At 43.3% G+C, this 27457-nt stretch overlaps 1 protein-coding gene across 1 annotated transcript in view; it reads left to right on the top strand.

Moving 5' to 3' along the window:
* LOC126249758 (galanin receptor 2a-like) overlaps positions 1-27457 on the top strand; it is a 188401-nt gene that overhangs the window by 140968 nt on the left and 19976 nt on the right. The window contains exon 4 of the mRNA XM_049951446.1: positions 15310-15518. Within this exon, the coding sequence (XP_049807403.1) occupies positions 15310-15518 (209 nt within the window). The remainder of the gene's footprint in view (positions 1-15309; positions 15519-27457) is intronic.

Below are 27457 nucleotides of genomic sequence, written 5' to 3'. Positions count from 1 at the left end.
CAATCAATGCCAAGCAGAATAACTGCTTGGATAATGGCCAGAGGTGGATAAGTCTATTAGTGACTTGCTCAATTTGCGAAGCTCTTCTTCTTGAATACATCCAGTTTTTCTTAAATTGTAATCATTTTATTGTCTCCACATGTAAGTCATATTTCTTTTTGTATTAGAGTGTACATGTCCTTTCTCCGGGATATTCCATTTCTTCAAATTGTCCTCGGCCCTATGGAAGACAGTTTGAAACTAGTTGAGCGACTTCGATGAGACCAAGTTTCTTCATTGCCAGGGGGTGTGCTCTCTTCGTGGATGGTTCAAAATGGTTCAAATGGCTCTGAGCACTATGGGACTTAACTGCTGTGGTCATCAGTCCCCTAGAACTTAGAACTACTTAAACCTAACTAACCTAAGGACATCACACACATCCATGCCCGAGGCAGGATTCGAACCTGCGACCGTAGCAGTCGCGCGGTTCCGGACTGAGCGCCTAGAACCGCTAGACCACCGCGGCCGGCTCTCTTCGTGGACAACACTTTCCGGATGATTGGGAAATTTGTAGTTTTATAGTTCAATCCAGCTTTCATTATATCTATGTTGAGTAGGTCTTTATGGTACAGAAAGCAGTTCACAGACGTCACAGTTAGTGATGAAGAATAACTTTCATGAAGGCGATGATGGCCTCTCTGTACTTGGCGAAATCTCACGTCACAACACAAATCGTGCTGTACCTGCAAAGGAATGACGTTTGTGTGTCTACTTTCGTCTCAGTTCTATGAGTATTTTTCTTTTAGGGTAACACTGGTCTTTCTGGCTGGAAATTATTTTTACCATGTGGGTCAACTGAGCAGCGTAGCCCCATGACAAATGTGCTTACTGTTTTGAGGTGAGAGAGACCTTCCCGACCCACTCCCCGTAATCCAGTCAGTTTATAAAATAGTGGATTGTGAGACCAGACCGTTACCCTGAAACTGTAACTGTGATTTTGAAGTGGAATTCGTATCTGCATAAACCCGAAATTTAGGTGAGTCGTTGTGTGTCACATCTTTTCAAACCCACTTCCTTTACAGTTTCTGTGATATTTTATTGCTTTTTTTTATTAAAAACGCATTCTGGGTTTTTAAGGTTGTTATACACTACTGGCCATTAAAATTGCTACACCAATAAGAAATGGGTTGCATTCAAAAAGTACTGATATAATCAATCAACCTTAAATAGAATAAGAAGCGAAGTATTGCGGTCAGTTTCGACCTGGAAGGTTGGTAAATAAAATACCCTTATTCTTATTAATTGAAGCCAAAAAGAGGCGTATTACTGTTAATAATATAATTGAACTATAAAGTTCCAATTAAGGAAATCTAAAGCCAATATGAAAGCTGCTAACTTTTTATATTAGCGGTTAAACTCCGTTAACATTTCTAAAATTTATATAGTTTAAATAAAACATTACATTTTCACTGTAAAAATAATATATGTATATTTATAAATACTTAAAAGTAAAAATACTTCCTTAACATCTTCAGTGTCACGCTCTAAGTATAAGCTATTCAAGTAAACGAAAAATAATACCACCAAAATAAATATTCAAAAAATAAAAGTTAAAAGATAAATCTTAAAATTAGAATCATATCAACCTTGTATATAACTAATTAAATAAATAAATAATCTATATAAACCTTGACCACCAAATAATTCACCTCAACCATAATCAAACGACTTTGACGAATAATAACCCAATTTTAAAGGAACATATCTAATAAACTTAGTTGAAATGGACAAATATATTATACTAGAACGGACATGTGATAACATTTTTACGCAATTTGGGTGCATAGATCCTGAGAAATCAGTACCCAGAACAACCACCTCTGGCCGTAATAACGGCCTTGATACGCCTGGGCATTGAATCAGACAGAGCTTGGACGGTGTGTACAGGTACAACTGTCCATGCAGCTTCAACTCGATACCAGAAGTCATCAAGAGTAGTGACTGGCGTATTGTGACGAGCCAGATGCTCGGCCACCATTGACCAGACGTTTTCAATTGGTGAGAGATCTGGAGAATGTGCTGGCCAGGGCAGCAGTAGAACATTTTCTGTATCCAGAAAGGCCCGTACAGGACCTGCAACATGCGGTCGTGGATTATCCTGCTGAAATGTAGGGTTTCGCAGGGATCGAATGAAGAGTAGAGCCACGGGTCGTAACACATCTGAAATGTAACGTCCACTGTTCAAAGTGCCGTCGACGCGAACAAGAGGTGACCGAGACGTGTAACCAATGGCACCCCATACCATCACGCCGGGTGATACGCCAGTATGGCGATGACGAATACACGCTTCCAATGTGCGTTCACCGCGATGTCGCCAAACACGCATGCGACCATCATGATGCTGTAAACAGAACCTGGATTCATCCGAAAAAATGACGTCTTGCCATTCGTGCACCCAGGTTCGTCGTTGAGTACACTATCGCAGGCGCTCTGTCTGTGATGCAGCGTCAAGGGTAACCGCAGCCACGGTCTCCGAGCTGATAGTCCATGCTGCTGCAAACGTCGTAGAATTGTTCCTGCAGATGGTTGTTGTCTTGCAAACGTCCCCATCTGTTGACTCAGGGATCGAGAAGTGGCTTCACGATCCGTTACAGCCATGCGGATAAGATGCCTGTCATCTCGACTGCTAGTGAAACGAGGCGATTGGGATCCAGCACGGCGTTCCGTATTACCCTCCTGAACCCACCGATTCCATATTCTGCTAACAGTCATTGGATCTCGACCAACGCGAGCATCAATGTCGCGACACGATAAACCACAATCGCGATAGGCTACAATCCGACCTTTATCAAAGTCGGAAACATGATGGTACGCATTTCTCCTCCTTACACGAGGCATCACAACAACGTTTCACCAGGCAACGGCGGTCTACTGTTGTTTGTGTATGAGAAATCGGTTGGAAACTTTCCTCTTGTCAACACGTTGTAGGTGTCGCTCTGAAAAGTTAATCATTTGCATATCACAGCATCTTCTTCCTGTCGGTTAAATATCTCGTCTGTAGCACGTCATCTTCGTGGTGTAGCAATTTTAATGGCCAGGAGAGTACATTAACATAAAAAAAATCGCAACACGAAGGAGTTGGACGACATAAACGAAGGTTGGTAGACGAGTTTCTACATTTGAAAGATGAGGTCTATTCAGATTTCGCACGTGTCCCTTAACAGTGGCACTTGTGGCGTTACTATGAGGATGCTAAACAGGTTTGCTTTAAATACACACCGGTGCATCGCACTGCATTGGCAGCAGCAGTCTGAGTAGCAGTTGGCACCACAGTGACACAACGCACTGTTACAAATCGGTTACTTCAAGGACAGCTCCGAGCCATAAACCCATGTAGATGCATTCCATTGACCCCAAACCACCGCCATTTCCGACTTCAGTGGTGTCAAGCGAGAGCTCGTCGGAGGGCAGGGTAAGGTCTGTTGTGTTCCCTGGTGAAAGCTGGTTCTGCATTGGTGCCAGTGATGGTCGTGTGTTGGTTAGGAGGAGGCCAGTTGAGGGCCTGCATTCAACCTGCCTGTGTGCTAGACACACTGAACTTACACCTAGAGTTATCATCTAGGGTGCTATTTTGTACGACAGTAGGAGCACTCACGTGTTAATACCACGCACTCTGTCTGCAGATTTGGAAGTCAGTCTCGTGCTTCGATCTATTGTGCTGCCATTCATGATCAGCATTCCAGGGGTGTTTTCCAACAGGATAACGCTCGCCCTTATACCGCTATTGTAACTGAACATGTTCTACAGAGTGTCGACATGTTTCCTCGGCCTGCTCGAGCACCAGATCTGTCTCCAATCGAGCACATGCGGGCATCATCGGACGACAGCTGCAGCGTCATCCACATACAGCATTAACCGTCCATGTATGGCCGAATAAGTGCAACAGGCATGGAATTCCATCCCACACAGTGACATCTAGCACCTGTACAACATAATGCATGAACGTTTACATGCTTGCGTTCAACATTCTGACGGTTACACCAGTTATTAATGTGCCACCAATTCACGTATGCAATGGCTTATCTCGCGCTTACTTTAACCTGTGATCTTGCAGAGTTAACACTTAAATATGTTACATAGGCAAATGTATTCCAGAAATTTCATTATTCTGCCTTAATTACAGTATTTTTTGGTGTTGCGATTTTTTTCCGTTATTGTGTATCAGCATCACGGTAAAATGCCGAAAACTCACTACTGATCATACACTTCTGGAAATGGAAAAAAGAACACATTGACACCGGTGTGTCAGACCCGCCATACTTGCTCCGGACACTGCGAGAGGGCTGTACAAGCAATGATCACACGCACGGCACAGCGGACACACCAGGAACCGCGGTGTTGGCCGTCGAATGGCGCTAGCTGCGCAGCATTTGTGCACCGCCGCCGTCAGTGTCAGCCAGTTTGCCGTGGCATACGGAGCTCCATCGCAGTCTTTAACACTGGTAGCATGCCGCGACAGCGTGGACGTGAACCGTATGTGCAGTTGACGGACTTTGAGCGAGGGCGTATAGTGGGCATGCGGGAGCCCGGGTGGACGTACCGCCGAATTGCTCAACACGTGGGGCGTGAGGTCTCCACAGTACATCGATGTTGTCGCCAGTGGTCGGCGGAAGGTGCACGTGCCCGTCGACCTGGGACCGGACCGCAGCGACGCACGGATGCACGCCAAGACCGTAGGATCCTACGCAGTGCCGTAGGGGACCGCACCGCCACTTCCCAGCAAATTAGGGACACTGTTGCTCCTGGGGTATCGGCGAGGACCATTCGCAACCGTCTCCATGAAGCTGGGCTACGGTCCCGCACACCGTTAGGCCGTCTTCCGCTCACGCCCCAACATCGTGCAGCCCGCCTCCAGTGGTGTCGCGACAGGCGTGAATGGAGGGACGAATGGAGACGTGTCGTCTCCAGCGATGAGAGTCGCTTCTGCCTTGGTGCCAGTGATGGTCGTATGCGTGTTTGGCGCCGTGCAGGTGAGCGCCACAATCAGGACTGCATACGACCGAGGCACACAGGGCCAACACCCGGCATCATGGTGTGGGGAGCGACCTCCTACACTGGCCGTACACCACTGGTGATCGTCGAGGGGACACTGAATAGTGCACGGTACATCCAAACCGTCATCGAACCCATCGTTCTACCATTCCTAGACCGGCAAGGGAACTTGCTGTTCCAACAGGACAATGCACGTCCGCATGTATCCCGTGCCACCCAACGTGCTCTAGAAGGTGTAAGTCAACTACCCTGGCCAGCAAGATCTCCGGATCTGTCCCCCATTGAGCATGTTTGGGACTGGATGAAGCGTCGTCTCACGCGGTCTGCACGTCCAGCACGAACGCTGGTCCAACTGAGGCGCCAGGTGGAAATGGCATGGCAAGCCGTTCCACAGGACTACATCCAGCATCTCTACGATCGTCTCCATGGGAGAATAGCAGCCTGCATTGCTGCGAAAGGTGGATATACACTGTACTAGTGCCGACATTGTGCATGCTCTGTTGCCTGTGTCTATGTGCCTGTGGTTCTGTCAGTGTGATCATGTGATGTATCTGACCCCAGGAATGTGTCAATAAAGCTTCCCCTTCCTGGGACAATGAATTCACGGTGTTCTTATTTCAATTTCCAGGAGTGTATTTAATGTGATATTCGCATTTGAGAAAGAAACCGCGCGAAAACTTTAACAATTTGCAACGAAAATTAGGGGTCGCTATGGTTTTGCGATTGGTGCGTATTAGACATTATGCATTGAGGTGAAAAACTAATGTCGTATCGGACCTACTATTACCCGGCGTAGTGCAGCAACTCGACGTGGCATGGACTCAACAACTAGTTGGAAGTCCCCTGCAGGAATATTGAGCGATGCTGCTTCTATAGCTGTCCATAATTGCGAAAGTCTTGCCGGTTCAAAATTTTGTGCACAAATTGACCTCTCGATTATGTCCTATAAATGTTCGCTCAGATTCATGACGGACGATCTAGGTGGCCAAATCATTCGCTCGAACTGTCCAGAATGTTCTTTAAACCAATCGCGAGCTTTTGTGGCCTAGTGACATAGTACATTGTCGTCCATAAAAATTCCACCGTTGTTTGGGAACATGGAGTCCAGGAATGGATGCAGATGATCTCCAAGTAGCTGGACGTAACCATTTACAGTCAATGATCGGTTCTTTCTTCAGTTCCCCCTCGTCCAAGTATCTACATCATTTAAATATAAAATCCATCAAATTTATGCTAGATAACAAATATCTAATTGTCATTTTTATGAAAAATGCCTCTCATATTTCTAATTAATATCTCACGCCAAATTCCAGTTTTAATTACAAATATAAAGTCTTAATTATCGATCTTTTATAAACGATTGTTAATAAAGGTACTTTAAATCACAGAAAAACATTATATTTTTTTCATCTTTGTGTATCGTACAATTCGTGGAAATGGTTATGGGACATGTACCTTTGTTTAAAAATTTACAACCGCCGGAAATCAAACACGTAGGACTCACATTGAAGGCAAGCTCCCTACCACGGAGACATGTCACCTGCCAATAGCTTTAGTATATAAAAACACTCCTAAAACTTCAGAGTCAATTTTCTTAATAATTTTTGAGAGTTGCATGGAATTGCTTTCGCGTCATGACATTTGAGTTCTGAACTCCATGTACCATATATATAAAAAATACAGAAGCCCGATTGTCATGTGATCTCCTTGTGTGTGTGTTTTCAGGCGGCTTTGCCCGCTCACCCAGGCAAATGCTGGGCAGGTCCCCAATCGCCTCAGAACACAGGGAACCACATGACTTCCCTCCCTTGGGTTAACTGATGTCTTTGGCGACAGGAAGAACATGTGGCCACGAAGTTAAAATAAATTTGCGAAATGATGAAAACAACGGACCATGTACAGTGGTATTAACGCAAGGAAAGAGAGAATGGATTTGTAAATCTCTGCTCCCAAAAGAAATAAGAAAGATGATTTAACGCATCGTGATCAGGAGAAGACAAAATGTGGTGTCACCGCCAGACACCACACTTGCTAGGTGGTAGCTTTTAAATCGGCCGCGGTCCATTAGTATACGTCGGACCCGCGTGTCGCCACTGTCAGTAATTGCAGACCGAGCGCCGCCACACGGCAGGTCTAGAGACTTACTAGCACTCGCCCCGGCCCAGTTGTACAGCCGACGTTGCTAGGAAAGTTTCACTGAGAATTACGCTCTCATTAGCCGAGACGATAGTTAGCATAGCCTTCAGCTTAGTCAATTGCTACGACCTAGCAAGGCGCCATTTATTCTTTGCTATGTATCTAATGAAGCATGTACAGTAACAAGACCAATGTTCACCAATTGTGGATTAAAGTTAAGTATTCCAGCAGCTACGTACTTTTCTTTATAGCATTCATTAAGTATCCTGTTTCAGACCTCACGCCATCCTGCGTGAGCTTATAGCGTGCATTTCGGCTTCCTCAAACAACACGGTGTTGGCACTTCTGCCGACACATCACAAAATGTTCTTATCAACATAATTATGTTCTACAACGCATTAGTAGTGAAATACAGATGCTGCAAAAAAAAGTTATTTCGTGTCCTTCCACCGATAACGTTCTATTGTGACACATTTGTTGTAGAGGCGCTTATACCATCCACATGTAGTACTAAACAAACGTGTCTAGGTCTGAAATACACAGATGGCACCTGTTGTCGTACACGGTAACTGGATGTGCGTATACCAAAGGCTGAAACACCCTCAAGCACAGCGAATAGTGAACGGCGAAACAAGGCAAGTAGCTGGTCGCATATGAAACATTACACATTGTTCAAACCGATAAGAAGGTGACATGCTGTTCAGGTATGGTGGTACAAAGAAAAAGCGCTTGACGTGAAGCTGCACGCCTGTATGGGCAAGGTAGAATGCTACAAATTATTGACTGCACCTATTAATGAAGACTGGGAGAAACTTATTACTGAGCCTGTTTTGTAGAAGTAAACACTATAGGCAATCCTGAATGTGATTACCACAAACCCTGACACATCCTTCAACCCTTCTTCGTAATAAATCACCCCCTTTTTCAAACACACCTGGCTCCATTCAGATTAAGTCACATGCTCCTATAACGTCGGCACATTTACTTTGGATTGTGCATACACCAATGCCCTTAAGTGTCCCCATAACCAGAAATCCAACTAATTCAGGACCACTGAACAGACAGACCATGCTACCGGACCTTCTCAACCAACCTTTCGCCCGTGAAACGTACCTACTTTCGTACGATCCGTAGAAAAGGGTGTGGTGCTCCGTCGTGCGTAAATCACTGTCGTTCTCTTCCTGCAAAGGTAACGTTCTCCTATAATGATGGTAATTCATCACGCAGAGATCGGTGATACATAGCACCTGTTAATCTGTTGGTAAAGTGTATGGTCCCATGAGTCTGTCATTGACAATTCCTGCCCATATATCGATACTGAAGCGATCGTGGTTCCTCACTTCCATGAATGCCCACACGTATGTATTGTGGTAATTTATTATGTTATTTCTTGTGAGCCTTCGAATACTACACAATATTCATCACAGGTACAGTGAGCCATATCTCAACAGCTGTTGGTATCCAGACGTATATTATAGGAACTTTTGTTATAGTCTTCGTGCTTGTCAAACCCTACCTTGCCCAGCAAGGTCGCCGGATCTCTCCCCAAATGAGAAAATTTTGAGCATTATGGGCGGGGCCCTCCATCCAGCTAGGGATTTCGACGATCTAATGCGCCAATTGGACAGAATTTGGCTCGATATTCCTCAGGAGGACGTTCAACAACTTTATCGATCAATGCCAAGCCGAATAACTGCTTAGATAAGTGCCAAAGGTGGACCAGTCTATTATTGACTTGATCAATTTGTGAAGCTCTTTCTCTTGAATAAATCATCCATTTTTTCTGAAACTTAAGTCATTTATTTGTCTGTATATGTACATCACATCTACCTATTTCCGTCACATTCGGATAGTTCCTTCGCGGTACGTCGTTTTTGTTTATCTTAGAGTGTACAATAGTCTCTTGCTGCAGACAGGTGCTAATCCCCAATGTATGGTGGTCAGTTAACATAAACACGGATTTTCAGACTCAATGTGTGACCCGATATTATCCATGCAACAACGGTGACTGAATGACCCAGCGTCCTTGAACTTCTTGCAGGTCACGCTGGCTACACTAGTGGAAAATGTGCCCCTAGCAGAACACCGAGCCCCGTGATTCATATATGGGTGCCTAACATACATCAATTTGTGCATACACTGTCTTTTGAACGACTGCTTCCCAAGAAGGTAGATCTAACGTTGAAGTTCATGGCAGTAGCCTATCCGATATGCCTGTCAGAACGTCCCCTATGATGTGGCTATTGTAAGTTATGTGTAAGTTGGTGCGACATGTTTATTATCTGGATCCAAGGAACTATTTCCCAATGTTTGTTACAAATGATTACAAACATCTTCTATAAACGATAACAAATGTTGCAGTACTCTTACCAAGCACCGGATACAGAGATGACTCTATAGCCGAGGCCACTATTGGACACTAGTGCAGTGAAAGTCAACCACGAGACAACCAATCTGACACACGGCTGTGAGAAATCATTACTAATTGGAGGGCAAAGTGAGGAGAGATAGCAAACTACATTTTCTGATTATCAGACTTTGTGTAAATGTCTTTCATTAAATTCCAAATCTGTCCACCGAATCTCATCGAGCGAGCGCATGTGATGCTGTACCGCTGATGCGTCTGCACATGGAATCTCTTTCAAAAATGGTTCAAATGGCTCTGAGCACTATGTGACTCAACTTCTCAGGTCATTAGTCCCCTAGAACTTAGAACTAGTTAAACCTAACTAACCTAAGGACATCACAAACGTCCATGCCCGAGGCAGGATTCGAACCTGCGACCGTAGCAGTCGCGCGGTTCCAGACTGCAGCGCCTAGAACCGCACGGCCACTTCGGCCGGCAGGAATCTCTTTGACAGTCCTTGGGCGGAGTAGGTTATGTGCTGGCACCGCGTTTCATCCTCTCTCTTTGTCATTAGTGAAATAAATACAATATTTCGCTTCATATGCACTCATGCCAGACAAAAAAATGACTCCAAGCACTATGGGACTTAACATCTGAGGTCATCAGTCCCCTAGACTTAGAACTACCTAAACCTAACTAACCTAAGGACATCACACACATCCATGCCCGAGGCAGGATTCGAACCTGCGACCGTAGCAGCAGCGAGGTTCCGGACTCAAGCACCTAGAACCGCTCGGCCACAGCGGCCGGCCATGCCAGACATATACATTAGTCACACTGTAGTCACAGCACTCACACTGAGCTGTACGACGTACCGACCACCTACCTGACTTCGTATATGCCGACAAGACAGCCGTGTGTAAGCATCGTCGGCCCAGGTACAATCTCCAGGAATACTGCTAGCTGGTGGACATCTGAACACGTGCTGCTCTCCAAAGTCCCCACTGGTGTATGTGGTACTGATCTATTTCTTGGTGGATCGTTCGTTGTGAGAGTACCAATATCACGAACTTCTCTGACTCACAGTTTATGTAATTTTCATAGAAATTGTTTTACTTCTCCTATTTAATGGAAATTTGTTTATTTTCAGTTCATTTGACCAATGAATGCATAATGTATGTGACGATACAAAAAAACTGGTTGGTACGTGACGTACATTGTGAGGTGACACATGGGATAAGACACCGCACGCGTTTTGAGTAGAGAAGTTTCTGTAACGGAAGATCCTTCAAAAGTTGGTGGAAGACGATGTGTTAGAAAGTTGACATGCCTGTTGGCACTCAGTTAATAGTGGTCAAAAAATGGTATGTAAGATGATTGCCTCATTATTTGCACTACACACTTACACTACATTGACGGTGCCGACGTTCCACTTGGAAGGAGATGTTTACCTACCTATATGCATATTCTGCAGTATAACTTTTCTATGGTTAGTGAAGGTTACTTCGTCAGTAAACAAGGTACACGACATCTCCAGCGTTAATGAAACCTGACAAAGTGCCAAGTAGCTGGCTGCGTATGAAACATTATACATTGTTCAAACGGATAAGAAGGTAACAAAATCGTTTTCATGTAGCTCTTGATGAAAAGGGATACGATACATGTGGCCGAGCGGTTCTAGGCGCTGCAGTTCGGGACCGCGCTGCTGCTACGGTCGCAGGTTCGAATCCTGCCTCGGGCATGGATGTGTGTGATGTCCTTAGGTTAGTTAGGTTTAAGTCTAGGGGACTGATGACCTCAGATGTTAAGTCCCATAGTGCTTAGAGCCATTTGAACCATTTTTGATACGATACAGATGGAGTATTTGTCGGTGAATAATACATTGTCCATTAGATCGAATGATGTCACTTTCTCTCGTAACAGATGATAAGGAAATATGTCGATCAATAGTTACGGCTGCTAGAAAATTAACTTCGCCATTTATTACGGCCACTAGTTTATTTCGAACAAGTTCGTGAACTCATGCATACCCTGTGATACTTAGTTCATGTAGGAGCTTGGTAAATTGTTGTCCTGGCGGTTGTTGTCTATGCAGGTAATATTCTCCATACACAACGATCATTTCGACTTTCTCAACCGTTCTAGACACCAAAAAATCTAGCTTGCTCCGTACAGTTAACTTCAGTAGTGCAATAGCACAAGACCATGGAAACATAAGTATTAACATGCCTACTTGACACTCTCGAGCTAAGGTTCGAATATCTTGCTAGTAGTGGTTCCAATGACAGGGATAACACTCGTTGAGTGTAATTATCATAACTCATTTTTTTATTTGGCCTTCAGGATGAGTACACTATTTAGCCATGCATAATTATACTATTTAACCTTCGACGATTGCACTACTTAGCCACCAAAAATTACAAAACATTGTTTTCACAAAACATGTAAATGAACAAATGGTTCAAATGGCTCTGAGCACTATGGGACTTAACATCTGCGGTCATCAGTCCCCTACAACTTAGAACTACGTAAACCTAACTAACCTAAGGACATCACACACATCCATGCCCGAGGGAGGATTCGAACCTGCGACCGTAGCAGTCACGCGGTTCCGGACTGCGCGCCTAGAACCGCGAGACCACCGCGGCCGGCTATAAATGAACATGTTACTTTAAAATAACTGAACAATATTTCTTTACAGCTAGAAGAGATAAAAAAAGGGGAATGACTTCTTACTTTCTAAATGCAGAAGTAATAAACAAATTTTTCATTACAAAAAATATTTACAAACAGATTTGTGTAATCAGTATCCTTTGAGACACAAACAATTTTGTTGAATTAACCATTAAAAATTTTTAAATATGACTGCGTATTCAGCGACCGTTTACAAATTAAAGTTAAAGCAATTACAGCCCTGGACTGCAATTGCTTTAACTTTAACCAATAAAAAATGGTAATTACACCTTGTCTAAAGCTCTGTGGACAGATGTTAAAATTGCTAACTACAGCTAATCTTATCTGAAATCTAACAACTAGTTTATCATTCTTTAGTAAAAGACCAGGAATGTTTGTAGGGAACGACACCCTAAGCTTTATCGATTCTGTGAGAAATTATTCCCTATGTTGTTCAAAGTAGGAACAAGCGAAAATTAAATATAACTCATGAACTGTTTCCTATGGCGTACCACAGCAAGCTCGACATCGAATAAAGTCGCTCTGACATGTCATCATTTATTTGTTTTTGACGTTCTAACAGCAGTCGTGTTTGCAGATTAAATTGTGGCAATTCAGGTCTTCCTATTACACCCTCTACTATGCCTTCACCGTGGTTTTGCAGAGTGTGGATGTAGATATACATTATGCAAACAATGGTTATTCAGCTACGAGCCCAAATGTGTTTCAGCACTTTTGTACCATCCTCAGTGAATATTCTTATTATGGTATTATACTCCACATTGTTAGTATTCCGGCGGCGTCAGGGATTTTCTCTGCCTCGTGATGACTGGGTGTTGTGTGCTGTCCTTAGGTTAGTTAGGTTTAAGTAGTTCTAAGTTCTAGGGGACTGATGATCATAGATGTTAACTCCCATAGTGCTCAGAGCCATTTGAACCATTGTTAGTAATTGTAAGACCATCTTTACAGGATGTAAACGATAATTTTTTAAAACGTACCACAGTAGTGTAGATGAAGTCGAGGCAAACAATTTGATACAGAACACTATCGGTCTATCAAGTCTGAAAACTATCTCAAATTGGCGTGCAAAAACCATTTAAGCTACAGCGCATGCACATAGCGCGAGATTCTCAATATTCTCTCGCTCTCTTCACGCAAAGTATTAGTCCTAGAGAAAAAAATGAATAGGACCTTTCCTGGAGGAGCTTTAATTTAATTTTAAACTGAAATACTTTTTGCTGTGGCCGTGGTTACCGAGTTTATCAAAAAAAATATAAAAAGTCACCTTCAAGCGCGCACTCAACCGCCAACTCACCCCGTCACCGTTAGTCTTTTTGGAACGTTGTTCACGGTACTCTCTCATACCACTGTACAAAGATTTGTGACTTTGTTAATTATTTTCTATGGGCGACGTTTTTCATGTTCATTGATTGGGGTATTACGCCACCGGCTTAGTGGGCTATTTCGTTATTAATTTAAACTTTCCCGTAAGGGCAACGAAAGAAAAAAGATGTGTATAAACGTTATGCAAAACCCAATTCCGTTTAGAATTCGATCTAATAAAACCCTTACAAGCACAATACTTTCTTAGAAAGGTTAGACAAAACGATTTAATTGTTAATTTGAAGCTGCTAAAATTCATAAAATTGTGAAATAAAATTTACACAAACGTCAGTTTAGCAATTTGTAAGGGCATGGCTAAGCTCGTGGCGTAATGAAAAGGTCGAATATGGCAAATAATTCGCGTAGTCAAAATTTTTGTACAATGGTCCTAGACTAACTAGAAAGTAACGGCCTCCGGCGAAAACGTACACCAGTACAAAATTAAACTAAATCAAATTTCCTACAAAAAGGTCGGATTATTTTTCTCTATGACTAATAGTTTTCGCGAAGAGAGCGAGAGGACAATGAAAATCTCACGCGATGCCTATGTACTGTCGGTTAGGTGATCTTTGTAGACCCATCTGAGATGGTTTCCCGAACTGACAAACCACAAGCGTCCCATATCAAATTCTTCGTCTCGAATTGCCCTACATCAGGGTTTCCCAAATTGTGTTCCGCGGAACAGCAGTGTTCCACGGGAAGAGCAGAAGTGCTCCGCGAAAAACTATTAACAACTTGGCGGATTTTTGTCTCACCATTTTGACGATACTAATTACGTATTTTAAAATTTCATTATGATTTCTGTAGTTATGATATAAAATTGAAGTAATCACTGAATAAACAAGGTGTTCCATCAAAGTACCAGGATTCTCAAAGTTTGGGAACCCCTCCTTTACACCGCCGAGGTACGTAACAAACAGTTATCGTTTATAATGTGTATGAGTTCTTAAGGGACCGAACTGCTGTGGTCATCGGTCCATAGACTTACACACTACTTAAACTAACTTATGCTAAGAACAGCACACTCACCCATGCCCGAGGGAGGACTCGATCCTCCGGCGGGAATTATCGTTCATACCCTGTATAGATTTCTATACCGTAGTTATGTTCATGGCACCGATCCCCACCTGCATACTCATCTGATGTGAAACACGCGCAGAGAGATGGCACATAATTTTACTGAATCACACTCACAAATACAAAGTTCGCAAGTTCACAGACACCTCGATGTCTGAGCTTGAAAGTGTGATTCAGTAAAAGCGAGTACCTCTGTCTTTTCCTGTAACAGATGAGCGTGCACATGAGAACACAGGGCAAATGCCACGAAAATAGCTGTGGCAAGCTGTAAGATGGCGGAAAGATGGCCAGGCAGTACCTAACAGTCTGGAGAACAAGACCGTAATAAAGCACCCCCTGGGGATGGTTCAAATGGCTCTGAGCACTATGGGACTCAACATTTGAGGTCATCAGTCCCCTAGAACTTAGAGCCACTTAAACCTAACTAACCAAAGGACATCACACACACCCAGGCCCGAGGCAGGATTCGAACCTGCGACCGTAGCAGTCGCGTGGTTCCGGACTGAAGGGCCTAGAACCGCTCGGCCACCGCGGTCGGCCACTGAGGATGGCCCCAGGGTGCTGAAACATATTTGGATGTAATAGACGAACCAGAGTTCTCATGATTGAGGCGTGTGTTCATTATTTGCAGTGTGGTGTTTCATTAAATGGTGCTGTTGCAGGGTACTTACGCGATGCTGTACACCAACATGATAGTGAATGTGACGATACACCACTGCGCCGACACGGTGGGTGGACTCAGCCTGGCCGTTTACCAGCTGGTGCTGCTGTTCGGGGCGCCGGGCGTGCTCATGCTCTTCTGCTACAGCTGCGTCATTGTCGAGCTCTGGAAGAGCACGCGCAGCATGCAGGTCCTCACCAACAGCATCAGGTACGCATCTACTGAAATTCTTTCACGCAAAGACCGAAAGAAGAAAATCCTAAGAAATTTTGGTCTTACATCAAAGCGGTAGGTGGATCAAAACAAAATGTCCAGACACTCTGTGACCAAAATGGTACTGAAACAGAGGATTACAGACTAACGGCCGAAATACTAAATGTCTTTTTCCAAAGCTGTTTCACAGAGGAAGACTGCACTGTAGTTCCTTCTCTAGATTATCGCACAGATGACAAAATGGTAGATATCGAAATAGATGACAGAAGGATAGAAAAACAATTAAAATCGCTCAAAAGAGGAAAGGCCGCTGGACCTGATGGGATACCAGTTCGATTTTACACAGAGTACGCGAAGGAACTTGCCCCCCATCTTGCAGCGGTGTACCGTAGGTCTCTAGAAGAGCATAGCGTTCCAAAGAATTGGAAAAGAGCACAGGTCATCCCCGTTTTCAAGAAGGGACGTCGAACAGATGTGCAGAACTATAGACCTATGTCTCTAACGTCGATCAGTTGTAGAATTTTGGAACACGTATTATGTTCGAGTATAATGACTTTTCTGGAGACTAGAAATCTACTCTGTGGGAATCAGCATGGGTTTCGAAAAAGACGATCGTGTCAAACACAGCACGCGCTATTCGTCCACGAGACTCAGAGGGCAATAGACACGGGTAGGTAGATGCCGTGTTTCTTGACTTCCGCAAGGCGTTCGATACAGTTCCCCACAGTCGTTTAATGAACAAAGTAAGAGCATATGGACTATCAGACCAGTTGTGTGATTGTATTGAAGAGTTCCTAGATAACAGAACGCAGCAGCATGTCATTCTCAATGGAGAGAAGTCTTCCGACATAAGAGTGATTTCAAGTGTGCCGCAGGGGAGTGTCGTAGGACCGTTGCTATTCACAATATACATAAATGACCTTGTGGATATCATCGGAAGTTCACTGAGGCTTTTTGCGGATGATGCTGTAGTATATCGAGAGGTTGTAACAATGGTAAATTGTACTGAAATGCAGGAGGATCTGCAACGAATTGACACATGGTGCAGGGAATGTCAATTGAATCTCAATGTAGACAAGTGTAATGTGCTGCGAATGCATAGAAAGAAAGATCCTTTATCATTTAGCTACCATATAGCAGGTCAGCAACTGGAAGCAGTTAATTCCATAAATTATCTGGGAGTAGGCATTAGGAGTTATTTAAAATGGAATGACTATATAAAATTAATCGTCGGTAAAGCAGATGCCAGACTGAGATTCATTGGAAGAATCCTAAGGAAATGCAGTCCGAAAACAAAGAAAGTAGGTTACAGTACACTCGTTCGCCCACTGCTTGAATACTGCTCACCGGTGTGGGATCCGTACCAGATAGGGTTGATAGAAGAGATAGAGAAGATCCAACAGAGAGCAGCACGCTTCATTACAGGATCATTTAGTAATCGAGAAAGCGCTATGGAGATGATAGATAAACTCCGGTGGAAGACTCTGCAGGAGAGACGCTCAGTAGCTCGGTACGGGCTTTTGTTGAAGTTTCGAGAACATACCTTCACCGAGGAGTCTAGCAGTATATTGCTCCCTCCTACGTGTATCTAGCGAAGAGACCACAAGGATAAAATCAGAGAAATTAGAGCCCACACAGAGGCATACCGACAATCTTTCTTTCCACGAACAATACGAGACTGGAATAGAAGGGAGAACCGATAGAGGTACTGAAAGTACCCTCCGCCACACACGGTCAGGTGGCTTACGGAGTATGGATGTAGATGTAGAGCAGCGGCGTTTGCGTAGAGTTTTCTGTGCTGCGTGAAATAACCGCAAAAAATCAAATTGGGATGTACGACAAACGTACCCGTAGTTCAGTGCGGCGATATATGCCGTTAACTGGCTACTGCAGGAAACGACCGACGCGTGTGCCTCTGCTAACAGCACGACATCACCTGCAGCGCGTCTCCTGGGCTGGTAATGGAATGAGCGTTTGGCGTCATGGGCCGGGAGGCCTCTTGCGGGGCAGGTCCGGCCGCCTTGTTGCAGGGCTTATTACATTCGACGCCATATTGGGCGACCTGCGCGCCGGATGGGAATGAAATCATCATGAAGATAACACAACAGCCAGCCCCGGAGCGGAGAAAATCCCCGACCCAGCCGTCAATCGAACCCGGGTCCCTTAGGACGGCAGCCTGTCACGCTGATCATTCAGCTATCGGGGCGGTCTCCTGGGCTGGTGACCATATCGTTTGGACCCGAAGATTAGAAGACCGTGACCTGGTCAGATGTGTACCGATTTCAGTTGGTAAGAGCTGATGGTAGGGTTCGAGAGTGGCGGAGAACCCTCAGAGCAATTGACCCAAATTGTGAGCACTGTGCAAGCTAGTTGTGGATCCACAATGGTATGGGCTGTGTCTGCATAGAATGGACTGAGTCCCGAACCGATCACTGACTGGAAATGATTTCGTTCGGCTACCTGGGAACCATTTGCAGCCATTCATGGACTTAATGTTCCGAAACAACGATGGAAATTTTATGGATTACAATGCGCCATGTCACCGGATCACAACTGTTAGCGACTGGTTTGAGGAACATTCTGGACAATTCGAGCGAACGATTTAGCCACCCAGATCGTAGCAAGCAATATGAAATTAATGTAAGGCTGTTGTAATACAATGCAGTGAATCAATGACATTCAAGACATTTAGTAAACGTTTGTGAACATGTCTCCTACTGCATAATGCATTTAAATATAAGTGAAGTTACTGTTACAAATCAATTAATCATTCACTCTCACAGACAACTGCAACAACTCTTCGTCAGGCAATTGCAGTGTTACAGTTTTAGGATTTCTGAGGGCAGCAACAATCCGAAGAGTAGATTAGATCAGATTAATTATTCATTCCATAGACCCATAAAAGAGGGAATCCTCCTGGGTGTGGAACATGTCAGATAAACACATTACAAAAATGTAATTAGAAAAACTTGAGTTTCATTAATTTTAATGACCCTCAGTCAATAAACAGTAAAATTATGTACATGAATTAAATTTAAACTTCTAATATTTACACGTTTAATACTTACATCTGCTTTCATTAAATCCATCATTCAGACATTTGCTAGTTTCTTGGCTATTACAACCAAGTATTGTCAAAAATTAAAGTAAATTATTCATTTCAGTGATCCTCAGTTAAGAACAATCAGATTATGTACAAGATTTAAAATTAAACTTCCACTATTTACAGACTTAAGACTTACATCTTCTTTCCATACATCCATCATTCACACAGTAGGTAGTTACTTGGCTGTTACAACTGCACTTGTTGAGAAACTCATGGATGGAATAGAAGGAGTTGGCCACCAAAAATTCTTTTAAATTATGTTTAAATTGTGCATTGTTTGAAACTAAACTCTTAATGGTTGCTGGTAACTTATTGAAAATATGCATTGCTGAATACTGGACTCCTTTCTGGGCAAGAGTAAGTGGTTTTAAATCTTTATGTATATTGTTCTTATTCCTAGTATTGATACTGTGTACTAAGCAGTTAGTTGGAAAAAGAGATGTATTATTTACAACAAACTTCATTGAGGAATAAATATACTGAGAAGCTGTGGTTAATATGCCCAATTCTTTGAATAGGTTTCGACATGATGTTCTTCGATTTACACTATTAATTACTCTTATTATACGCTTCCGTACTCTAAACTTTTTTTCTCTGTTTGTGGAGTTACCCCAAAATATGATACCAGATGACATAATGGAGTGAAAATAAGCAAAATATGCCAGTTTTTTTATATTTATACCGCCTATGTCTGACATCATTCGCATTGCAAACACAGACTTGTTTAGGCGCTTTAGCAGTTCGTTAGTATGTTGCTCCCAACTGAATTTATTATCGAGTTGTAATCCCAAGAATGTTACACTCTCAACTTCTCCTATTTCTATGTCATCATATTTTATACACACACCCGAAGGAAATCTCTTGGAAGTTCTGAACTGCATACAGTGGGTCTTTTCAAAGTTTAATGACAGTGAATTGGCTATGAACCACTTATTAACGTCAGTAAAAATTTGATTAGCTGCCCTTTCTAAATTTATATTTGATTTACTATTTATTGCAATGTTTGTATCGTCTGCAAATAAGACAAACTTGGCATCTGGTAATGTAAAAGATTACAGGTCATTAATATACACAAGAAACAGTAGTGGACCTAGTATGGAGATAAATGGAGAGAAACAGAGAACAGACACAAAGTGTTCCGAATGGTGGCAACTTTTAACGACCAGCAGCTATTTGGGGGCCGGTGGCCAACTTACCTTGCCCTAACTATAGCTAGTATACTATAAGTGCCAAATAAGTTGACATTCAGCGTGGTGGCTGATGGAGCGACAATGGATGAGAAAAGCCTTTACGATCGCTGCCATCAGCCACCGCGCCGAGTCAGCTTGGTCTGGGTGTATAGTACTGTGGGCTCATGACATACTAATTTATGTAGGTTATCAATTGACAATAACATCCCCACATATGCGGCCCTACGTGTCGCCCCACAGCAACAGTACTGGCTCTTGAGCAAAAACGTTTAACGACCACTGCTGCAGAGACATTGGTATGACCCCTACTTTGGAGGATTACAGTGGAGTGCTGAGGATTCCTGGAAGCCGTCAGAAGTGTTGTCATGAAAACATCATTAGTAAAACATTCATTTATTGTTCATCAACTTCAAAATCGTGATGATACTCAGAGAAGTACATAAGCTGTACACAGCATGCGAGGAGGCACGGCAGTCAGCGGGCAGGCTGGCAGTATGCAGCATCGTGCGACCGGCGGTGGTGACGGCAGCGATTCTACAAGGAAACTGACCGCAGCACAGGGCGGCGGCTCGCAGCGCAGACAAGAGACTTCCGTCCAGCACAGGAAGGGCTCGTGGAATCACGCCGTGGATCCAGAATGGATACGATGGCTCACGGCAGCAGCAGTGTCTGCCCACACGAGCAGAGCCGTTGGCACACGGACCGTGCTGTCGAACGTTAACGTTGAGCGTGCCAAGTTAACGTGCTGCTGAACGCTCAGGAACGATGAGACTTGTGCATACGGTACGTGGGCCCCAACATGGTATACGCGATCGCAACGCACTACAGCGGCAGTTGAGGTATGTTTCTAGTTCGTAAATCACACTGTTTGCTCAACGGGCTCGCGTAAAATTCCCACGTTAGCTCCATTAAAACGCACGTTTCCTCCATCGTCCACGAAAAGGAAAGTACCGTGTCCAATCAATAAGGACACAGGCTTATAAAAGATCCATTACAAACAGTGCGGTACAAATTTGGAATACTTCTCCGCATAAGATAAACATTATTTCATCGTTCCCACATTTTAGTAAAACCCCAAGGTCAGTCTTACTTGATCACCGTTCCTACCCAGTAGCAGAATCTTTGCAACATGTGAATTACGAAGCGTAAAAGAAAAAGGAGCAAAATATCTTTATACACGTAGCGCAAGCTGTCCTGTAGATTAAGCCAATCGAACAAAGTCACCCATAAAAAAAAGGTGAACTTATATTTACATAACATCAAATATTATAGTATATACTTATATTAAACTAATAATAAAGTATCAGAACCTAATAAAAACGCGAATGTTAGGGAAAAAAAGTTCGGAAGTGTCAATACGCGAACCAGGGCCCTATTAAACAATTCATCACTGGACAGTGACGCTACTTATTACGCTAATCCAACAACACATTTGTTAAATCTAATCATATTCTCTTATGGCGTGCTGAAAACCTTAATCGTAGCTATGTTACTAATTGAAATTTAATTATAACAAATTGCACCAAGAACAATGCGTTTTCGGTGGATTTCCGTGTGTCGCTGCCTTCAAATAGCCTACTCTCATAATACGCAAGTTACAGTAATTCTTTTGCCACGATTGTGATGTTTCTCATTATTTTATTGCAACGAATCACACAGTTGACGAGTTTTCCAGTGATTCTCAATTTGCTGGTGCTCAGAAACATATAGGCTTGAATGCCAATATGGCGCCTCACAACTCTGTACTGAAGAAGGACGGCGTGCGTGTGACGTAGGTGGCGTTATGCCATCTCATTGGTCAACGCTCAGACGCACGCTCAGAATATTTGACATGCCAGATACTGCTCTGCACGTTCGGAAAGACTCCCGAACGTGCTGTTCCATGTTACGACGTCAGAAACTCGGCACGCTCAACGCTCAACGTTCGGATGCACGGTCCGTGTGCCGACGGATTAAGGAGTTTTCCCGTACAGGCGATGATGCCTGCACGTCCCCAGGCTTGAACGGTAGGCCGCCTGGGTACGAGTCCAGCAGCGGTTAAGGTAGGCACCCAGGTGGCACTATGGTTGGAGGGCATTAAGTCCACAGCACTGGACTTAGCGTGAACAGCAGTCCCGCAACTAGCAGCGGCAGAGTCCAGAGGAGATGACTTTTTTCATTGTAGACTTGTAGACTCGCAAACCGTCGTAGATCCTCCTCAGAGCTAGTGGCTGGTAGTCTGAAATACCTCTGACTACAAATGACGATTACTTATACAGGCTTGGGCCGTCCTTGTTTAGCTAAAGCATCGGTTTCTATCACGTAAGTCATATCAGGATCGTGGCTCGGACGTAAAGCAGTCTGGTCAACTACTCCAGTGGCTTCGCTTTTTCGCTGCATTGACAATGTCATGACCCTGGTCCTCTGCCGTGCTGGGTTGTGAAGTAACTGCTCTGTGACTCAGGGACAGTACTTATCATATCAGCAAGTTGCCCCTGATGTAACTTCACCTGGTCAGCCCGTGGCTTCTTGTATTAGCCATGGCAGGTGTCACAATTTTACTCACCCATGCCCAGTAAATACCTAAGAATGTAGCACAAACTCCTACGGATATTAAGAAAATTTTCTTGCCAGTGCTATAAACTAGGTGCCAGTTTAATTGGTAACAACTTCAAAATAGAAGCCCAGACAACTGGGTTCTAAATACTGACTGCAACAGTTCAGTATGTCTCACTAAAGATACGGCACACAGTACCTAGCAGGGCCTTCAAATGCAAGATCATTGACAGTTCACTGGGAGGCCAAATCTGCTACAAAACAAATCGCGGATCAAGACTAAACGACTGTGATTTCCAAACGAGATCTCTTATACCCATCACCCGAGTGGCCAGCTACAGCTTTCCACGGAGAGAGGATTTTGAAGTATAAATAGGTGATGGAAATACTCACATAGTCACAGTTTGACAAAATTAACAATAGCTATTCCCTTGTATGTGAAAACAAGGACTTTCATTCGGATCAGGTGTCTAAACATGAATGCTAAATGGGTGGCTATTAAGAAGAATGCAGCAAGAAGAAACCTGCTCGGGACTAAGTCTCTTTTACCATTCACAGATTGAACATCTTGCACTAACATCGTTTAAACCAAACGATTTTTTTTTTCGTTGTGTATCTGATGTGAAACATTACTATGGTGAAAATGGTGTTTATGATATCCTGATAATTATTTTAATCGATAAACATACGCAACTACGTGGAACTGCAAAGCTGTCTGTGAACGTTCTGGTTCAAATGGCTCTGAGCACTATGGGACTTAACTTCTGAGGTCATCAGTCGCCTAGAACTTAGAACTAATTAAACATAACTAACCTAAGGACATCACACACATCCATGCCCGAGGCAAGATTCGAACCTGCGACTGTAGCGGTCACGTGGTTCCAGACTGAAGCGTATAGAACCGCACGGCCACACCGGCCGGCTGTGAACGTTCTCATAATTCGTACAGTTGTATTCTATTTTTTAACCATATTAGTGTGAAGCGCTTTCAGCTTGACTAATTAGGAGAGTAGTTGTTTTAAAACTATGAGAGTTAAAAAGTAGAACTATTAATGGTCAGTGCGAGAAATAACCAAGGAACAACACCACGCTTACTACTTAGCGCTACACTACTGTCTCCCCGGTGACGTCAAGGGGTGCTGACCATTGGCAGCATTCAGGATGGGCAACGCTGTACACTGTAAGATGCACAGTCTTGTCAATTTGTCCTAGTGTTTCAGCTCTCCTAATAGGGATTTGCCTGGCCTCCCAACTCGGGTTCTTGTCAGGAGTCATTTTCAACGTATCTCTAATTAGACTGTCTGGAATTCAACTGAACAGTATTGCTACTGGAGCGTAGCCTGAGGAATCTTGAGGTACATGGTTGATGCCCTCTCAAAAGTATTAATCCACTGGGCCCACTTACTATGCCTGTTACAATATACTCTGCATAATCTATTCATCTCTTCCATCACCATCTCTGCCAGGTTAGAACCAGGCCTATACCTGGATATACAGGGTGTTTCATAATTCATGCTACACACTTCTAGAGGTTGTAGAAGGGATTTTGTAGATCAAGTTTTATGTAGGAATCCATGTCCGGAAACAGTTCGTTTCCATGTTACAAGGAAAACAAGAGCTACACAGTTGTGCGCTAGATGTTTCTTACACAGTTCGCCTGTTATGGCAGGCTATCCACATTCATGAATGTTACAATGAAGCGATGTCACATGATATCCTCTGTTTCCATCTGCCTTGTCTTCATGCTTTCAGGTGATGCATCAGTTGCCATTACGGTGTCTAGTACTGCTGTAACAGGATGCCAGAGTACACACTCGCAGCGTACCCTGATATGTTGTTATTTACGGTGAAGTTCGCCGTTATGGAAGAGAAGCTCAGCATCTGTACCACAAGTACTTTCCAAATCATGTGACTCCATCTCATCCCATGTTTGCCAGAGCAGAACAATGGCTCCAGGAAAGTGGGAAATTTACAAGTGATAGATAAAAAAAAAAAAAAAATGGTTCAAATGGCTCTGAGCACTATGGGAGTTAACATCTATGGTCATCAGTCCCCTAGAACTTAGAACTACTTAAACCTAACTAACCTAAGGACATCACACAACACCCAGTCATCACAGATGAAAATTTGATGATCCAATAAGGTGGTCACTGTCATATTGGATGAGAAAGTGCATCATCAAGTTGAAGAGAACCCACCGACAAGTACTCGAACCATTGCACGTGAGTTATGTGTGTCTCACTCGTCTGTCTGGCATGTTCTGTATGAACAGCAGCTCCACCCATATCACCCTCAGAAGTTACGTGCCATGCTCCTGGCGGATTCTGTGCCATAGGTCAATTTCTGTACTTGGGTTTTAGACTGTTGTGCGGATTTTCCTCGGTTTCCAAGGCGAATTTTGTTCACCGATGAAGTACATTTCAACAGAGACTGTGTTTTGAATACTTGAAATAGCCAGATTCGGGATCAAGAAAACCCCAAAGCCACATGTACACAAAGATTTCAACACACCTTTGGCATCTCTGCCTGGGCAAGTATCTATGATGGTCATATGATTGGGCTGTAGATCCTTCCTCCCCACCTAACGGCTGTCAGGTACTTGATATTCCTGCAGCAGCTGCTGGTGGAGTTTTTGGAAGATGTGCCATTGGAAATTCATAACAAGTTGTGGTTCCAGCATGATGGTGTGGCAGTATATTTCACAGTTCCCGTCCAAAATCATTTGAACGTAAACTACAGGGACAGGTGGATTAGTTGAGGTGAACCACAAGCTTGGCCACCAAGCTCCCCCAATTTAATGCTGTGGACATTTTCTTGCGGGGCCACATGAAGATTCTTGTTTATGAAACCCCTGTCCAGTCAGAGGAAGATCTAGTTGTATGGATCATGGGTGCAGCAGATGTCATTAACCATACATCACGCATTTTGGACAGAGTTAGTGCAAACTTACTGTGCAGATAAACTGTGTGCACTGAACATGGTGGCCGGACAGAGAGGCCTTGCGGTTCTAGGCACTTCAGTCTGGAACCGCATGACCGCCACGGTTGCAGGTTCGAATCCTGCCTCGGGCATGGATGTGTGTGATGTTGTTAGGTTAGTTAGGTTTAAGTAGTTTTAAGTTCTAGGGGACTGATGACCCCAGATGTTAAGTCCCATAGTGCTCAGAGCCATTTGAACATAGTGGTCATCATATGAAACAGCTGTTGTAACACTGCAATTAATAGGAGTGAAATCTGTTTGTCTTGTTTTCTTGTAACATGGAAACAAATGTTTCTGGACATGGGTTCCTATGAAAAACTTGTTAAGTTCCCTCTAAAACCTCTAGAAGTGTGTAATATGGATTGTGAAACCCGCTGTGTCTGTCGGGTCTACTCTATAGTGCTTCAGCACATTGGTCCATGTCTTTCTAGAGAACTGACTCCCATTGTCACTTATTATTATGAACTTTGGTAGGCATGCATTATGAAAAAAGACTTTGGCCAACTTTTCTTCCAACTTCACCTCCTGTTGCTTTCCTCACAGTATTGAGAGACTAACTCAATTGCCACAAATACATATGTCATTGCGCCACTAGATTTCGGGAGTGGGCCCAGGAGATCTACTGCAATTGCTTCCTTGGGTTCCTTTGGCAGTACTACATGCACAAACCCTTCTGCTGTACTGTAACAGTCTTCGTTTTCTGACATGTCTCATAATTCTTCAACAGTTTCTTTATCCATCTTGTCATGTCAAAAAACCAGCAACCTTGCCATGATTTTTCCATATATTTCCTGAGACCAAAATGTCTACAGCTGAGATTGGTATACCATATTATGAACATTGTACTTTGTTCTGGAATGCACACCCTCCTCCATTCCTCATTTACATTGTTTCTATGGCATAACACTCCATCATGCAAGAGGTAATATGCCGTGATCTTGTCTTCCCCAGTGCTATTCTACTTACTTTTAAGTAGCACTAACTTTTCACCCTCGTTTTGCTCTCTTAGATGGTCCTTATTGCTCTACATGCTGTCCCTTCCTGTATAACCCCTTTTATCAGATAAATGTTGCTTTTTGTTGGCAAAGGAGGTGCAAAATGTTCTTCTAATCCTGTATGCATTTGAGATAGTGCATCTGGCACTGTCTGTGAAGTTCTTGGCATGCATTGAATATCGAAATTAAATTCTCATAGAGCAGGCATCCATCTCATTAATCTGATATGCCACAGTCTGCATGTTAACATAGATGACAAAGCCTTGTGATCTGTTACTACAATAAATTTTCGTCTGCTCAAATAATGTCTAAATTTGGCAAAATGATACACTACTTCTGAGGCTTCCTTCTCCATTATCGACTACTTCTGTTCTTGTTCATTCAACACCCGATTATCAAAAGCAATAGTTCTAATTACTTCCTTTCCTTTTTCCTCATCTTTTTTATACAGATGGACCCATAGTCCATAAACCAAAGCACCACACCCCAAGTAAAATGCCTTCAACATATCTGGATGAGCTATTTTGAAGCATTACAAAGTTTTTGTTTCATTTTTGCGAAATCCGCAGTACACTCCTCTGTCCATGACAATGCATTGCTTTTCTTCAGCCATCTATGCAGTGCTTTGCTATTTAATGTTTGCTCAGCAATGAATCAACAGTAGAATCCACAGAGACCAATAAAACTTATCACCTGCTTCCTGTTTATCAGTATCTGAAAATTTCTTATTGCTGTCAGCTTCTCTGGGTTGGGGTTTTATTCCTTCTGGCCCAATAATATGTCCCAGGAAAGGTATTTCCAGTCTTCTGAATTCTGACTTCTGAAAATTAAGGATGGCACCTGCACATTCACATCTTTCTAACATTTCCTCCAGAGTCCTTAAGTCTTCCTCCCATATTTCACTGGATACTAACGTGTCATCTAAATAGATCATAATTTTCTTCAGCAAATCATCTCCTAGCACTTGGTCTAGCATTCTAATAAAATCAGACAGGGGTATGTTCAGTCCAAAAGGCTGCACTCTATATTGATAATATCTTCCCTTGTACGAAAATGCTGTAAATGGCCTTGACTCTGGGTCTAGCAGTATTTGATGGTATTCGGTCATCAAATCCAGATTTGTAAACATCT

This window comes from Schistocerca nitens, chromosome 3 (assembly GCF_023898315.1).
Source record: "Schistocerca nitens isolate TAMUIC-IGC-003100 chromosome 3, iqSchNite1.1, whole genome shotgun sequence".
NCBI lineage: Eukaryota > Metazoa > Arthropoda > Insecta > Orthoptera > Acrididae > Schistocerca > Schistocerca nitens.
Note: the sequence above shows the minus strand (reverse complement) of the source record. Positions and strands in the feature narration are given on the sequence as shown.